This window comes from Centroberyx gerrardi, chromosome 13, assembly GCF_048128805.1.
Source record: "Centroberyx gerrardi isolate f3 chromosome 13, fCenGer3.hap1.cur.20231027, whole genome shotgun sequence".
NCBI classification, from domain to species: domain Eukaryota; kingdom Metazoa; phylum Chordata; class Actinopteri; order Beryciformes; family Berycidae; genus Centroberyx; species Centroberyx gerrardi.
The window spans coordinates 1199268-1217155 of record NC_136009.1 but is presented as its reverse complement, the minus strand read 5'-3'; the positions used below and the strand labels follow the sequence as shown (position 1 = coordinate 1217155).

General features: G+C 39.2%; 1 protein-coding gene across 3 annotated transcripts in view; it reads left to right on the top strand.

Annotated features, from left to right (window-relative positions):
- The window catches only part of LOC139907741 (dnaJ homolog subfamily B member 6-like), a 59709-nt gene extending 45611 nt beyond the window's left edge, over positions 1-14098 (top strand). For 2 of the 3 annotated variants that reach the window (XM_078287464.1, XM_078287465.1), the window contains 7 exons: positions 1253-1318; positions 1590-1700; positions 2543-2689; positions 2913-3108; positions 8787-8857; positions 11911-12063; positions 12542-14098. In XM_078287464.1, coding sequence (XP_078143590.1) covers positions 1253-1318; positions 1590-1700; positions 2543-2689; positions 2913-3108; positions 8787-8857; positions 11911-12063; positions 12542-12609 — 812 coding nt within the window. In that variant the 3' untranslated portion in view covers positions 12610-14098. Of the gene's footprint in view, positions 1-1252; positions 1319-1589; positions 1701-2542; positions 2690-2912; positions 3109-8786; positions 9808-11910; positions 12064-12541 lie in introns of those variants that run through there. The other variant, XM_078287466.1, reaches the window with a different exon arrangement.
- Positions 14099-17888: the final 3790 nt, after the last annotated feature.

Below are 17888 nucleotides of genomic sequence, written 5' to 3'. Positions count from 1 at the left end.
GTCAAACGACTAAGGATTTTTCTCACCTCAAATACCTGAAAACAGACATTATTTTTCTCCAAGAAACCCACTTAAAAAAGGCAGATCATACAAGGTTGAAAACAGATATATTTCTCCAAGAAACCCACTTAAAAACGATCATACAAGGTTGCGTAAACCCTGGGTTAACCAGGTGTTCCATTCCGACTTGAACACTAGGGCCAGGGGTGTTGCTATACTGGTGAACAACAGGGTTCAGTTTAGGGCTGAAACGATTCGTCGACTATGTCGACGGCAAAATATGATCGACTGGTATTTTTGGCAGTCGACGCGTCGCATATTTACATTACATACATTTGCATATTTACATACTTTACATCTTCAGGCTGTATTAGGGCTATACAGTCAATGATGCAGTGCGCAAAGGCAGCGCTAAGTGACAGCAGTGCTTAAAATGCCCAGCTGATCGACATGCAGTAGTCAGGCAAAGAAGACGTTTCCTTATGGCGACGGACCTGTGAGACATTCAAAGAAATTTACAAAACGAAGTCCGGGGAGTTTTCAGCTCTAAAGCCAACAATACAGCAGATTAAAACCTCTGTAGAATAGAATGGACAGCACCACACCAACATTTAAAACGAAAGTATCCTGGAGCCACTTCTGAAACTGATAGTAGTTGGTGAGTAACGTTGTTTATGCTGGCTGTCAGTGATGAGTAACGTGACTACAGACCTTATATGCCCTGAAGCTCTGGCTGCTTATGGTTAGATAACTACTGACCTGAGAGGATAAAGATAACTGACAGCTCTCATCTCCAAACAAAACTTTTTCATAAAACACAGTCTGCTATTGTCTTTGCCACTAAATTAATATTTATGTGAAGAGCATTTTATAATTTTGAATTAAACAAAGGCACTCAAATAACACTTACACAGTGTTAAAGAACAAGCCCACAGTTAAAGTAGTAAATTCATCTGGTCTCTCACCTCTACTTGCACACAGAGAATCCATGGCATTTTTGCAGGCATGAAATTACTGAATAAAGTTCATCAATACATTTCTGTATTATCAACACCTAAGACAATATTATTCTATCAAAACATACAAATTATACATTATTGTAGATGAATTCTAAGGACGCAAATACTTGTTACATCTCCTGTGTGGGCGCTTGTGGCTTTGACCCTTGCACTTCTTACTCCTTACTGATCCTTGTAAGTTGTATTGTTTATATTTTTCTTTTACATTAACCTTTCTCACCTTTCTCTTCCAGCCAGCAAAAGGAGTATATATGACCGCTATGGAAAAGAAGGATTGACAGGGGGAAATGGAGGAAGAGGTAAATTGTTGCGTTATGTTCAAAACTGGCCAAAACATTCAGCCCCCTAAATAATTTCTTAGGAAAGCCATATTTTTGAGCATTCATCACATTTCAGAGGCAAGGTTTTTCTCTGAATGTGATCACAGAGGTACCTAGCATTATGGCAGCAACTTATGGGTTGGGCAAAGAAATGGGATGATAGCTTGCACATAGTGTATGATTGAATGTTTTCAATTCATGAAGCGGATTTATAGTACAGGTTTTCACTGACATGGTGTTAATATTTCAGGAAGCCATTTCCACAATGGAGACCACTTCCATGAAACATTCACATTCCGCAACCCAGAAGACGTGTTCAGGGAGTTCTTCGGCGGCAGAGACCCATTTGCAGATTTCTTTGGTAAGTTTTTTCCTTTCCAATTGGTAGTCATTTTTGTTCATTATCCTTCCATCCTCAATCAAGAGTGGTCCTGTGTAGCTCAGCTGATGCATGGCACTAAGCCTGCCAGTGTTCAGGGTTTGATTGTCCCCCACGATTTTGGATGGACAATTGTCCATCTGTCACGCACAATATCTCGGTTGCCACTGATTGGATTTTGAGGAAACTTCTGGCAATGTTGCGAGTCATTGTTTTGTTCTGGCATTTTCAAAATTACACTTATTGGCCTAAGGGGGGCACTACAATGTTTTTGTACTTGTTGGATTTTTGCCAAAACTTGGGAAATGATGCATCTCACCATTACATTCTCACATTTTCAAAATTACACTGATCAGCTCAAGGGGGGCACTGCATCATTTTTTTTTGCTCATCAATGTCCAGTACAATATCTCAGACACCACTCATCTGATTTTGACAAAACTTGGGGAAATGATCCATTTCACTGCTGCATTCCAGCAGTCAAAATTACATTGACTGGCCTAAGGAGGAACTACAATCACAGCTTAAAACAAGGTGACATATTTGTTACTGATAGGCCCAGAAGGGGACTTCAATATTCGTGGGGGACCACATGTTTACTGTTGTCTTGTTTTATTAAGGGGCTATCCATACAAAAAATGTTATGCGTTCACAGTACTAGAGTTTCAGTCCAGAGTGCAGATTTGAAAAATTTCCACTTCATGCATACTCTTCCCCATCTCCCCCTCTATCTATTTCCCCTTACTTTCTGTCTCTCTCTCTTACTCTCTCTCTCTTTTCCTCCCTCCTCCATTCCTTCCCTCATTCTTTCCCCTCTCTTCCAGGTGGAGATCCGTTTGGTGATGATCCATTTTTCGGTGGAGGCCGGCGACACCAAAGTCGGGTCAGTCGCAGCCGGACAGGTGGCCCGTTCTTTGGGGGCTTTGGTGGTTTCCCTCCCTTTGGTGCTGGCTTCTCACCTTTTGACCAAGGTAAGAAATACACCAATGAATAAATGAAACTTACAAAAACTTGGTCCCATTTGCAAATCACACAAGCTGAAAGAAATGTCACATAGACCACATATACATTGTTGCAAACGACCACCACCTTTCTGAATTATTGTCTTATTACAACTTCTCTATATTCTCTCTCCTCCATTCATCCCTCCCTCTCTCTTCCTCCCTTCCTCTCTGTCTGTCTTCTTCATCTCAGGCTTTGGTTCTTTTGGTCCCATGAGCTCCATGGGTCATATGGGCCATATGACGACCATGGGTAGCCTGGGAGGTGGGGGCTTCACCTCTTTCTCCTCCTCCTCATTCGGGGGAGGCGGTGGAGGGAGCATGGGTAACTTCCGCTCTGTGTCCACCTCCACCAAGTTCATCAACGGCAGGAAGATCACCACAAAAAGGTAGCTGATCAGGAACTCAAAAGGCAGGAAATCAGCCATCTCTCATTAGAAATTAATGGGATGTACGGGTGTGTATCTCTCCTTCTGAGACGATTTGATATGCATCTCGATTTGTGTTCAACGATTCGATGCATGAAAGTCACATTTTAAGCACCAACGTTCCGTTACTTTTAAATTAGAGCCCGACCGATATGGGATTTTTGAGACCGATACCGATTTTAGAGGGGAAAAATTCACCGATTACCGATATGGCGGCCGATATAGTGAATTTTTGAGCTGGAATGAAAATAGACCTTTTCTATGTGGACTGTGCACCGATTTTGCACCGATATGACTATGCAAAGGTACTCAGAAGGCTGCTTTCTTAAACAAATAACTTTATTAAAGAATATTTAACATTATTATACATTGTCAACCAATTCTAGAAATGAACACTGAGAAAATAAAGAATATTTCCTACTTTGTTGTGCTGTAGCCTACAGACAAAGTTAATACAGTTAAGTCCAGTTATGAACGACATGGATCAAAGATTTGTGGCTGTGTTTTAGTTGTTAAAAATACATTCATCCTCATAATTATTTTGTATCTATATTTCACATACAGTGCCTGTTAGCAGGAGGAGAACACTTGCATTTCTTCTGTGATGTGATATACAATCGGGAGTCTGCACAGGGTGTTTTATTTTGAAAATTGACCGGATGCTCTATGCCGTTCCTGTGTCTGACTTCCTGCCCGGGTCGATCTGCTCTGTGCAGCTTGACGCGGCTCGACGCCGTATTCTGCTATACACGTTCAGGGGAAACTTTCTGCGGTGGAAAACCGTTACTTTAACTTTTGTAAATGCAACGACTGGAATTGTTCGGTACCGCCATGTCACTCATGCTTATCACATAGCCAGCTATAGTTTGTCAGTACAGTCAGTAACGTAGCAGATTGAAAGGTAACGTTAACAGTTAAGCATCAGAGCAACTTTCTGCAGCTCATCAGACGACGGTGCTGTGATGGATTGAGTCTGTTGAGTGTTGATTTCACGCTACGTTGTTACCTAGTTGGTGAGACGCAATGCTGGAAAGTAAATAAACAACGTCCCCATCTTTTACTCTCCGTGACAACAAGCTTATCATACTCGTTTGTTACATTAGCTAACTAGCTAACCACGTAGCTACTTTCATACCTTGTCAGCTGAGTGGAAGCTAATGTGTGAGCATGTATTCACACCAAACTGTTTTGTTCAGGACTCGCAGTTTGGTACGCCCTCCGTTGTCAGGGACAGGGGTAACGTTATTATTGAAAAGGGAAAATGATGGGGTCATTGTTTATTAACTTTCCAGTATGTATTTCACAAACTAGTTAGCAACTTACCGTGAAGACACCGCTTGACTCCGAGTCCGCACCACCGTCTGCTCAGCTGTGATGTGTACTCTGCTACATGTGCTGCAGACAGTGCTGAGAGTGTAAACAATGGAGTCGGAGCGCACTCTGCTGGACAAACTACGTGATAACACCATTTCTAAATCACCCAAGCATCGTTTTCTGCATTATATGTTATGTAAAAAAAGTTGTCATATGTCGGGCTCTATTTTAAATTCAGCCCAGTTATACGATGCAATGCGATATGATGCAATGTGATTCAGTATAATGCAAACAGTTCCATTTTTAAATCAACAGAAGGGACAACAACACAAGGGAGAGAGAGAAAGCTCTACATTCAAATGGGTCCTTTTAATGACCAGATAACATCCTACTTGGAATCTAATTTGTTATACTAAGAATTTGAAAATCAGTCAACTCAAAATAATAGTTTCAAACTGGCCATGGTGTTCATTAATAATGAATTGCTGCAGTATTACATACACTAAAACAATGTAATCATATACTGGATAATTGCTTTAAAAAAAGAAAATTAATAAAGCTGACTGCTAATCTATGCTGGGGCAACCTATGTAGGGCCTAGTACTACTGGGACTTAAAAATATTATAAAATGTAATAAAACTTGTTGCTGTTCTAGGCAAGGGAGTAGGCTATTTCAGGAGCACCTGTGGCAATTTGTAATTGCATTGCAAACTAAAGATATGCCCCTCCTAAAATAGTAAATTTTTTAGATAACTTTCTGTAATAGCTCATGCTAATCACTGTAACTACCTTCAGATGACGAGGGTGAAGCAGGTAGGCTACACGGACAGCAAATCCGTTGTGTCGTTTGGTGTGGATCTCAAGATTTGTAGTACTACCTGTATACAGTATTTCTGGCTGCTCAGCAGCTTTTGCAAACTGCCACACTGTTGTCCAGTTTTCTGCCTTTCTGATAAAACCCAAAGTTGGTCCACACTTTTATTTATAGATGTTTGGTGTTGCATCATGTATTTGTTTTTCTCAGTCGTTCGACATTCCCTGGTATTTCACATCCTCCATTCGACAACAATGAGGGAAAACGTTTTTCTCTCTCTCTGCCTAATCGAGGGTTGAGAGACATGCCTTCCACATCACAGACTGACAGGCAGCAGGCAGGGAGAAGCAAGCCTAGATGGGGAGAGAAAGAAAAGCACAGCGCAAAACAAAATCAATTCAGGGGGCGTCCTGGTGTCTATCTCTACTTTTGAACTGTCAAATAAAGGTTTAAAACAATTAATTCTATAGCCTATTGAAATAATATTTTATGATATACACGTCGTATCGGGTTTTACCGATACAGAAATACCAGCGTTTCCTTCAGTTCAGTCGTTATTCGTTCTCAACTTTTGCATGATACAAGCTGTTTTAATCAATGCCGCCATATCTTAAACATTTAGACCAGTGCATTGATTTGAATCGGTCAGTTGTTACACCCCTAATGGGATGTGTGGCCAATAAATCCACTCCTTGTTTGTAAGCACTCGGAGGTGCGCACACAACCCTGGGGCAGAAAATTTGCTTGCTCAGTGTCTCTGCCTATGAGAAGCTGAAACTACATTTACTTTTTTCTCACCTCCAAAAGAAATAATAAAACAATATAAAAAAAAGCCCAATTAAAATAAATATGCTTAGCCAAAACAAAAATACATTGGCTACGTTTACATGCACACCAATAATGAGATTATAATGTGATTAAGGCAATAATGCGAGTTAAGGCAGACCCCATGTAAACACCATACTGTTATGTTAAAGGATAAGGCTGACGACGGTAAGCAATGCATTAAAAAATGCATTGCTTACCGTCGTCAAATCCTATGAAAATAACAAAATCAGCAATGATTTTGTTTTGCCAACAAGTCTCGTCCATGTAGCTGGTGCCCAATGAAGCCATGTCCCAGCAGCCATAGAACTCCATTGTATTAAAAAAATGATTAAAAACACATCAAAGAGCCATGCTGTTGCTCTTGGCAGCATATTTCATCATCACGATGCACCGGGCCGGCCGACTTTTCCCTCAAAAAACTTAATACGCTAGCTGTAAACACGTTTGCGATCTCAGGAAAGTAGTTCTGTAGCACCAAAAATAGTCCCCGGCGTAATGAAGAATTTGTTCCCATTTGATTTGGTAATAACTACAACAGCCTGACTTTTCATGGTAACAGTTAGCGATTTTTAAAAGTGAAACTATGTCTTTGTGAGCTGTATTTCAAGATTTTTAGCTTACAATTGGAGCCAATGACTTCCATGTTGAAGGCTAAAAACGGTACGTGGGAAGTCAGAAAGTAACGGGAGTAGAGCAAACTCATTGTTGATTTTGTTATTTTCATAGGATTTGTTGACGGTAAGCAATGCATTAAAAAACACCAGCCTTATCCTTTAAGCATAATCGCAGTAAAATATGTGGAATAGTCTGATCATAATCACATTAATGAACACTGGTTAGGAGATGTATACACCATAGTCGTAGTTCTTGAACTGTGACCAAGTTGCGCATGTGTCCAGCACATCGTTATGTTATGCGGAGGTAAAAAGGAACTGTAGTCTGTACTGGGGATTCTTACCAATATCTGTTATCCACAACTGCTTGTAGGATATATTTCAGTTGATGAAATCCAATTTCCATCTGAAGGCGGCAGGACAGGTATGTGCGTATCATCTGCAGCCTCTAATTTGAGGGATGCAGGTGCTCGTTTTCAAAGCGCTGCGCAATTACGCACACCTCAACCAATGTGGGTACCTTGATTAAATCTTGCACAACCTCAAATCTCTCTCAACTTCTTGGAAAATAGTTACGCATTCTGATATCTGTTTAGAACTGGGAAGAGATTGGTTGTGGTACCAACTGCCAAAACATAAACCAATCACATTCCACTATAATGTGTGACGTCTCGCGTAGACAGTACAAGACAACCAAAGCCACACTAACAGTGGCTGAAAATTTCCCTGGTTTTGCCACAAAAATTGGACCACCTCACTTCAATGAAGAAGTCCAAGTTTGTGATCCGAAAATCAGATAAGCACTCACAATAATTTTCATAAGTTGCCGCTTATGACTACAATACAATAGTATGCCAACATTACCTCACTGACATTAGCTTTCGGCTGTGACTGTTTTGTCTGTCATTTTGCATAAATACTTACAAATATAGAGCTGCAACGTTTAGTTTAGCATCTGATAACCTATCACGCTTGCTGATTTGACACTTGCAGAACTGATCTTGGCTAAACTACTAGCTATGTTGCATTTTATGTTCAATGTGTCCAATCTGCCAACCTCCTTAATGACTTACTCATAGCTAATCACTTTCTTACATTTCAATTTGATCTATTTAGAACATATTGAGCACTTGTAAGGGGGTTGGGGTGAGTGTAAGAGTGACTGGAGCAGCACAATACAGGAATTCTGAAGCACTACACTCAGAATGATTAGTAGAACACACAGACCTTAGCTTTCCTCTCAATTTCCTGCCAATGGAAAAAAACTTCACTACTTATTTCCTTGCGTGATTATGTAGAGAAGATAGAGAACTAGACAGTTAATGTTTAATTGATGATAATGATAATGTTAAGCTGGCAAGCAAGATGTCATATTGGGAAGCAGGGATAAATAGTTTACAAAATTTTGCTGTCAGGCACATACGATGAAAAAACAGAAGAGAAAAAGAAATTATTTAATTGTATTCCAGCCTTGGCAATCGAATCTCACACCTCAGGTCTGTGTGCACATTTTGGCATTTATGTTGCAGAGAAACCCGTCTATTAAAATTGGACCAAAGCACTCAAGCTCTAAACTTCATATCACTTGACTTGAGTGCATTTTGCAAGGTTTTGTGTATAAGTATTGTGAGAAATTATAGTCTGTTTTTATGCTGATAACCTACTGGCCTACTGTATTTCATTTGGATGTATACATAGTTCATATGTTCATATATATCTGTTTTATTTAGTCTTAAATTGCTGGGAGTTGGCAATGCTAAGGCTGCATCAAATAGGCATTAGGAACATGCATATTAGCCGCAGTTCCAGAATAATTTATGCAAGTTTTTTAATATTTCACTGACCAAACTATAGGTCCTGGAAAAAACTACGCCAGGGTATTACAGTATGCAACAATACCCAACCCCCTTTTCGCCCCCCACCAAAATCACCTGTGCTGCCTGAAATGAAAGGGGATAAACTGTTCTCCTAACTAAAATTTTAGCAGTACTGACACTTCTTTATGTCTCCTCCTTGCCTCATTCTCGCGCTCTTTTTTTTTGGTTTTTTTTTTGTTCCTTTCTTCCAGAATCGTGGAGAATGGGCAGGAGCGGGTTGAGGTGGAGGAAGACGGACAGTTGCGGTCATTAACCATCAACGGTAAGGAACAGCTACTGCGACTGGATAACAAGTAAAGAAACATCCTTCGCTGGAGAACCTTTACTTCCTCTCCTACCCTCAGCACAAACATACCAACAAACTTGAGCTCAAAACAAACAAAAAAGCAACAAAAAAAACAATGCTATACTATTGTTTCAGATGTACATACTTTTTTTTTTTTTAACCTTTTATTTTCCTTGCTTCCTCTCCCAACTAGCTTTTGTTTCTCAACTAACAGATCAAATCTGCTGATTTAGATGCAAATTTTTCTATGCATTTTGTTAATTAATGTATTTATGAATTTAGAGTTGTGATTATATTTTGGCTCAGGGTGGTGGTGTTGTTTAAAAAAATAGTGTTTGGGACCACAATGTTGTTATTATTATGTAGAGATCTTTCCCTCTTTGAGTACTCTGTATGCACTCTGTTGCAGTCTCTCTATTGTCCTCTCTCATATATGTCTGTCTTGCTCTCTTGCTCTTTCCATCCATGGGCACATTGCCTTCAAATAGTGTATGGACAACAGACACATTGCATTCAGAAAACGAAGCATGACTTTGCTTTTTCATCTGGATATTAAAATTGAGTGTTGAACTGTATTTTCTTTTTTAAAAAGCTATGGGTAGTAATAACTTAACCATTTTTGCTTTGACTAAATTTCCCCCTCTGTTTACGGCTTGTCTAACCTCCCATAGTAACAATTAATTTTTTGTATTAAAAAAAAATAGAATGTGTTATGCTATTTTATATGTTCTAATACAAGTGTGTTTTTTGTTTATTTAATAAGCATGTACGCCAGTTAATGTTGAGTCTTAATGTTAAAGCTGCATAATGATGCACAAATTAAGGAAGTCATTCTATAAATGATATATGAATATACAAGGAATTTTGTGTACTTTGTAAACCAATAAATATGAATTTCATCCTGTTTTCGGGATGTTGAAGTCTGAGGTGGCTTGTGCTGTTTTTTTATCTGCATGAGGCAACTCAACGAGTTGCCTCATGTTGCCTTCATCCCAAATCAACTGCTCTTAACATGTAGAAACCTGAGCTGATTGGATAAATCCAGTCATCCAGAATCTTTTTATTTTTAAAATTTTTTTTTTTTTAATCCAATTATCTTAAATTTCGATTAACCTTTTTATTGTTAAGTGTAGTAGTTAATTTGGGATTTGAACTGCTTTGCTAAACAGGATTCCTTTCCTTTCTCTCTTCCTCCTCTACTAGATGTGCTACATTAACACTAACCATGTCGGTGATTACCCAAAAATAATTTCCTGCATGATCTGCGCATCTTTCTGCCATGGTGTAGTTTAATTTGGTTTTGTCCTCTATTTTCAATATGTTGTCATGCAATATACTTCTTAATTATAGACCTTTTCTGCTTTTCTTGTTGAAGATTGGACATTTTAATTGCTTACTAAAACAGAGACAGTTTGCCTTTTTGCAGTATAATTATTGTGCATGCATGCACACCCTTGGCAAACCATCTGGTGTTTCTGTTTCAACTTCAACCATCCCATGGCATATTTTGTATTCTGAAACACGGAGTTACAAGTAATCAATGTAGAAAGCTTGGGCCCAGTTTCAGTGAATCATTGATTTCATCATAGCACACACTATATGGAGGGAGCACTAATATCATCACAATCCCTATAGCGTAACTACATACACTTTTTCAGTTGAAAATCACAAAAACCCTGTCTAAAATCCTCATATCACTGTACATAATATATATGATGATACATAATTAAAATTTTGTAATTTTGAAGAAAAGTACAGCTTGGTGTTGCACGTCAAATCTTTCTTGATATGTGGCAAAGGAGGCAGAGAAGAGCCCAAACTGAAAATGGCAACACATTTTAAAATTCTGCTTCTTTTCAGTTTGTGTGATGATACTACAGCAATATAACTTAATCTGTACTTAGCCAGGAGCAGTTGGAGGTTAAATGCCTTGCTCAAGGGAATTTCAGTGGTAATTGTTTAGAGAGAGGAGAGTGTTTGTTGTTCTCTTCCTCCTCTGTTTTTTAACCTTCCAGTCACCAGCTTCACTCTTTAACCTTTAGGCTACTGCAGACAAAATATGAATGATAGGACATGTAAGAGAACCTCAAGCTAAAGATAAAAGAATGATCTTTGCCATGTATACATGCCAATGCTGTGATGCAGTGCAGTAAACAGAGAAATGCAACTTTTGATGTGCTTTTATAAAGTGTTGAATGTCCCTTTAAAATTATTGATTGTCTCATATGAAACAATGGTAATCCTTAAAAATGCTCTATTAAGCATCATAAGCATAAATGTACAGGCATGATTCTTAGATTATGAGTTCAGAAAATTACATGCATTAGACTGCATTTTGACAACAAATTATAAATGAATTTTGAAATCTGGTATGACTGTTAAGATAAAAATATGAACTATACAGTTTCCCCAAAAGGTATTCTTTAGTATTGCCTTAGTTTTAGCATATTGTGTGTATTATAGCCTATTGTTTTGATTACAAGGCAAATGGTATGTTGGTATGGTAACACATTTATTCAGCATGGTGGCATAAAAGGCTTTCAGTCTCATGCACTATTTCAAATGTTCAGCAGCCGTCTCATGTTCTAGCCAAACAGCCATTCAAGACTATTGATATGAATGTGAATGCCCATTCTATTCATTTACGCTCTGTGCATTGGGTACACACTACAACATTGTGACCAATTTTACTAAAATAATCTGGTCACACTGGATGACAGCACCAATATAGTTATAGCATCAAATACCCAAAGGTAAACAAGTAGCACACACATATGTTCTGATGAAGGCCGCTAGGCCGAAACGTCAGCATGTTTGTTGACATGGCCAAAATAAATTGGTGAAATTGAAGATCTACGTGCGTGCTACCTGTTTGCCTTTGGGTATTTGATGCTGGAACTATATGACTTTGGTTTAGCACCACAAACAAATAGTGGGTAGACGCATCCTTTCATCGATACAGACACCTATATAGTCTGACCAGATCCAGTGTACTAGTAAATGTCAAGTTGCATTCTACTTTCTCTTAGGTAAACCCAGTGACCTCCGTGCCACCGTTGCAGAGACGAGAGACAGGCACCCCCCACACACCACCTCCTTCACCCAATTACAACACATTAAGCTGTCGCCTTCTTCCAAAAGATCCAATCAGCACAGAGAAGAGGCACGTAGCTCACATACAAGTAAGCCATCCTCGTTTCCATGGTGCTGTGGTTCAGTTTGTTGAGGTTGTCACTTTCTGATTAAACTACTGAGCTGGAACTCCATCCACTTCCAGCTAAATAGTTGAATATAACCCTAACACTAATCTTACTCATTGGAAGCCTTATGCCTAATGCTGATCTTCGGCACTGAAAATGTTTTTTATGGTCACAATTATTTAAGACAATTTTTGACTTTGCAACTTAGCCACAGAGATCATTAAAGGTTCATCTAACTTTATCTCATCCTAAAAGTTTGTTTAGAAAATACATTTTATAGACCCTTTGTGGCACAGATTTGATTATTTCATGTCTGATTGGGTAAAAAGTGATTCCATGCTTTTCCAAGTTTACACAGCCATGAAAAGATCAAATATGGGTCACGGAACATGGCGTGCAGTGCTTAAGGAAATCTAGCCATACTGAAGTGATGGTCAAGCTCAGATTTGTTTATCTCCAGGTGACACTGACTTGAAGAGGAAAAGACCCTTAATCCCAGAGGATGATGCCAGAAAGAGGAAGATATGAAACACCTTCACAGCGAACACTTCAATAACACAAACTTGGAACTGGAGAGGTGCATGCATGAATACATACGTGAATGTTCACTGCAGTATATTGGAGGAGGGTTATTGAGGATGTTTGAACGACACTTTGGTGTTAGTCAAGGGGCTCTCTGTCCATTTATGTAATAGTTGGAATAGTGAGCACTGAGCAGTACACAGTAGGGACACTCCCATGCAGTTATTAGGTTATGTTTTCGCCCCTGTAAGTTTGTCTGTCAGCAGGATATCTCAAAAACTGGATTTTCATGGAATCTGGTGGACAGATAGGCCTTAGAACAATTGATTAGATTTGGATGGTGATCCAGATCTGGGATTTCCGCTATTAGATGATTATAATTTTTTAGCCATAACTGAAACCAACTGAGACAGAGACTTGATTCCAAATTCTAAGGGTATGTTTTCACTGTCACAAAATGAATTTAACTTAAATTTTCAGTGATAACAATGATGTCTTGAGGTGTTAACAGGAAGTTGGAGAATTGTTCAGCGTTGGCGGTAGTTTGCTTTCTACCAAGTGCCTTCTGGATGGATATAGTCAATATACTTACAGACTCATTTCCCACTTGTAGCTTCCTATCCAAATCATGTATTTTATATTGTCAGTGACCCAAATCTGGTACAAGTTCAAGTTTCAGCTTTATTTGTCCTACTGGTTTACTGGTTAATATTAATTTAAATATGTATTTGGCATTTTTGTGGGCCTTTCAGGGTGTCAGCTATGTGTAGCTATGACTTTTTTGCATTTGTCCATCTCAACAGAATGTAAAATGGTAAATTGATAATTTGGGTATCTATAAAAAACTCTAAGTGTATGAGTGTGCACATCCAACTGCTAGATAAAAGAATCAAGTACTTTGCAAAATACATTTTTTTCACATGTAGAAGTTCTATATCTCTTGGTATGGAATAGACCATCTCCCCATCATTTCTGTCCAGTGACTGCAAACTAACAATCTAACTCTATTGTTAATATCAGATCAATACTTGGGACCTTAAGTTTAGTATTTGGAATTTGTATTGGCAGTGAAAATGTGGTGTTGTGCATCGATAGTACACACATTTTCCCTAAAATCTATGGGAATACATGAAAAATGTGCTAGAGGGTCATCTCCTATCCTTCCCCGATGGCCATAAGCAGTGTACAGAACTGGATAACCATTAACCCCACACCTCAGACCCCTTGCTTCCACAGCTCTGATATACACGGCTCAATATCCAACAGTCATCATGCAACACCTAAATACAATGTTCAATTAGTGGTTGAAAAGAGCAGGGCTTTTGAATAATTCTATTATGCTAATTCTATAATACTTATTAATCCAGCACATATTTTGTAATTTCTTTGTCATCTTTGTCTTTCAGCTTTTCTATTATGTCTTTTTGTGTTATCGTATGCAAGAGAGCATTATGTTGTGGATGAAAGCGAATAAAGAGCCCAGAGTGGCATTATATTGGCATTTGTGGTTTGTGTTACTCTGAGTACTTTTTATGCGTGCCAGAAGAGCAAGCATCACCATGTGCTGATCTGTCTAAGAGCATATTTTCATGATGTCCTTATTGAACTGCCATGTCTGAAATGCCTGTGGTAGTAAGCTTTCTACACCAGCTGATGGCCAGTATGTTACTGCTCCTGCTGATGCTAGTTTTCACTGCAGTTGCACTGGAAGATTGATTTTTCCATTTCACATTTCTCTACAATTCAAATTGTTAGTAGATGATTCATTTCAATTCCCTGGTTTCCATAGAAGGTAAGTCATGTGATTTTACAACATGAGATTATTTGATTTTGGTTTGCATATTGTTTGCTGGACTGCTTTGTTTGTAAGTGGGCTTATGTTGGAAGTTGGAAATTCACAGTTGGTAGGTTGTAATTACAACCTCTGTGCGTTCCAGTGGTTCAGCTCGGAACAACTAGTGAATAGACATGGACATGTGTGACATTTAATTTAACCAGTGTAGAATACTGTTCCCCATGCAAAAGCTAATGTTATGTCAATGATATTTGGCAACATTAGTTAGCTAGTTAGCATAGAATGTTAGAACTGTGCAACTTTACATTTCAAATGTATACAGTATGATTAACCATTTACTATACAGATGTTTTGTTTGATGAATTTAAGGTCATGTAATGCTGAAAATCTAGCAGTGTAGTGTGTGCAGTGTCTGCCCCCATGCTGATGTCAGATAACTATGTAAAAGCGGGCATGGGGTTGCCCCGGTAGCTCGAGTGGTGGAGCGCGTGCCATTGGAGCGAAGTCCTTCCCACAGCGGCCTGGGTTCGAGTCCCTTGCCCTTTGCTGCATGCCATCCTCCCTCTCTCTGCCCTCGCTTTTCTGTCAATCTCTACTACTGATCTTTCAAATAAAGCCACAGTGAGCACAGGCCACACTCCCACCAGAACAGGAGGGAGTGTTTACAAATGCTTGCATCTGAACCACGTGAGCACGTCCTGTGGAATGGGGTCAACAGAGCATGTTAACCTATGCTTAGGGGTGGACTCAAGTCAAACTTAACTTTAGGAGGAGGTGTTGAGGTCACAACATCCTGTGGTTCTCCACTCAGTTCAGCACAAGTAGCCAGCGCCTTCTAAATTAACTGCTCAACATCTTCCTCATGAGCAGAGGCCAATTTTGTGATCTGTTCTTGAAAATCCTCCATCATATTCAGAATTACACTACTAAGCAGATTATCTGTATCAGCCTTGTTGCTCTCACTTGACTCTGGCATGATGCATCTCTTGCTGCTCCTGTATGTTTAGTATAGCCCAGCATTTACCAGATTTTCTATCAATGTGATTGGCATCCAAAAGCATCACTGTCTCCTCTTCAAACTCACATATTATTCTAGGTGGGAAATGATCCTCAGTTCTTTGGATTTTCGAAATTGTCCCAAAGAAAGGCATCGACAAGATCAGGGTAACAGTGTCACATTTTTTTAAGACTGACCTCTCACTATCTGCACTACCTCTCATAATCTGCATAAATCCATTGATATTTTACTGATCTTATTAATTCAGAGACACACAGGACCCACATTTGGACACCAGAAAATTCTATGTAACCCTATCTCTATAGGAATAGATTTTTTTTCACTAAATTCACTTGGGCTGTGTATCTGTGGATCAATTAGGCAGCTTCATAAAAAAAACAATACAATATTTATTGTTGTGACTCTGTATTATAAACTGGTCCAAAACCCAAAGTAATCAAACAATATTACAGATAACAGAATGCTGGAGCTTATTTCCCTGGTTGTGCACAACACCCCAAATAAAATAATAAATTTAAAAAAGTAAAAATAAATCTGTTGGGGCCCTTTTATTCAGAACAGTCTTACTTATTTTTTACATCATTTTTTGGGTCTTTGGGTTTTTTGGTGTTTTTATTGGATAGTCACAGTGAAGACAGACAGAAATGATTGGAAGAGAGGGTCGGGATGACGTGACAAAAGTCTCAGGCAGGACTCGAACCCAGGACATTGCAGTAACACGGCACATGTCTTAGCCAACCAACCATCAGGACATCCAGAACAGTCTTACTTGAAGAACACATGGGAATTGCTAGTCCTGTCAATCAGTCCTGTTGCGACTCCAAAATTCGTCCAGCAGATGGCAAAGTTGACACAAGGAGCATGTGATTCGGTTTCCCTCATTAGTGATGGATTATGACGGCGACAACAGGCAAGCCACACAGCCGTGTGCTGTCTCTCTCCTCTGTCCTCCCCTTCTGAATTCTTCTCTTGCCTCCTTATTTCTCTCCTCCCCTCATCTCTTTGTCTTTGTCCTCTTCTCTCTCTTGTTCAGTTCAGATTGTGCAAAATATAAACACTGTGACACAGTTATCAATGAATATATGAGACTTATCTGGCACCTGCAGCTTGTGCTGTGCCCTCAACCCATAAAAAAACATGCATTCTATCAGTGCAGGTGCGTGTGCCCTCCCGCCCTCGGTTTTGGAAAATAGTTTCAAGAGTGTAATTGTCATTATTCAGTCACTAGATGGAGGCAGTGTAAATCAAGTTGAGTCGCTGGGCCCTTTGCCTTGAAAGTTGACACATGAACCAAAATGGAAATATGTCAGAAGATTTTAGTGTGTTATTGTTTTTAAAATCATTTATTGTATCTTCATGAACCTCATATTTGGTAGCTATCAAACAAAAAAGACAAAGCTGCATCATCTCATATTTATCATTCACCAAATCATTTATCTGTAGCAAGCAGGTTATTCATTCATTCACTGAGTCATGTCCTCACCTTTAGGACCTCAGCAGACAGGTTCTTCAGTCAATAGTGAGATGAGTCAAACTGACTTCTTGAACAAATTACTATGGGTGTCTACAAATCCTGACACAGGCCCACAACGGAGCCCTGTCATAGAACTCCTCTAGTAATGTCGCCCTCAGGAACTGTTGGCTAAGAAATTGAAAGAGACCTTGAAGTTGCAGTTTCCTGGATATATAACATTAGCCTTTTAAAAAAAAATATTTCTAACTAATGTTCTGTCATTGAGTTTTGATTTTGATTCTAGTTTTATGATTTTATGGTGTGCCGGTGTTTGGCACATGTCGTCATGATTTTTGAGACTTCTGGAGAATTTAATATGAATCACTTGTGTAGCTGCCTTTGTAATTGTGATGAAGTTACTTCAAAGTCCTTTTTCATGTGGAGTTTCTGTTATTTCATCCACCACTTGTAAATCACAATTACAAAGGCAGGTACCCAAGCCAGTCATATTCAGTTGAATACCAATTAGTAGTATGTGTCAGCTTTAAAAGAGCTCTGACAATCACCATTTTGAGTGATTGTGTGAGGTGAGTTTTCTAGGCAACATAAGGCAACTTACAGAGGTACAAAGAGGCCAGAATTGTTGCTGCCAGAATTGCTGGTGCATCAGTCGCAAACACAAAACTATGTAATGTACCAAGGGGAAAAGTCTGAAAAATCCCCCCGCTGCCCCCGCTGCCCCCGCTGCCCCCGCTGCCGCTGTGTGTGATTTCCCCACCTCTGATCATGAAATTTAATCACAGGTGGGGACACGCTTTCCCTCTAGCATGTTTTATTTTGTCAGTGAATGAAATACATGTATTTCTCCAATATGACAGTACATGGCGCAAACAACTTCCAAAAAAAAACAAAAAAAACACACAGTAGGTCACACCAGTAGGTCTAATTTATTATCTGATCCACATTATTCCTATTCCCACATTACTGTACGATATGGTGACAATATGTAAACCTAATTA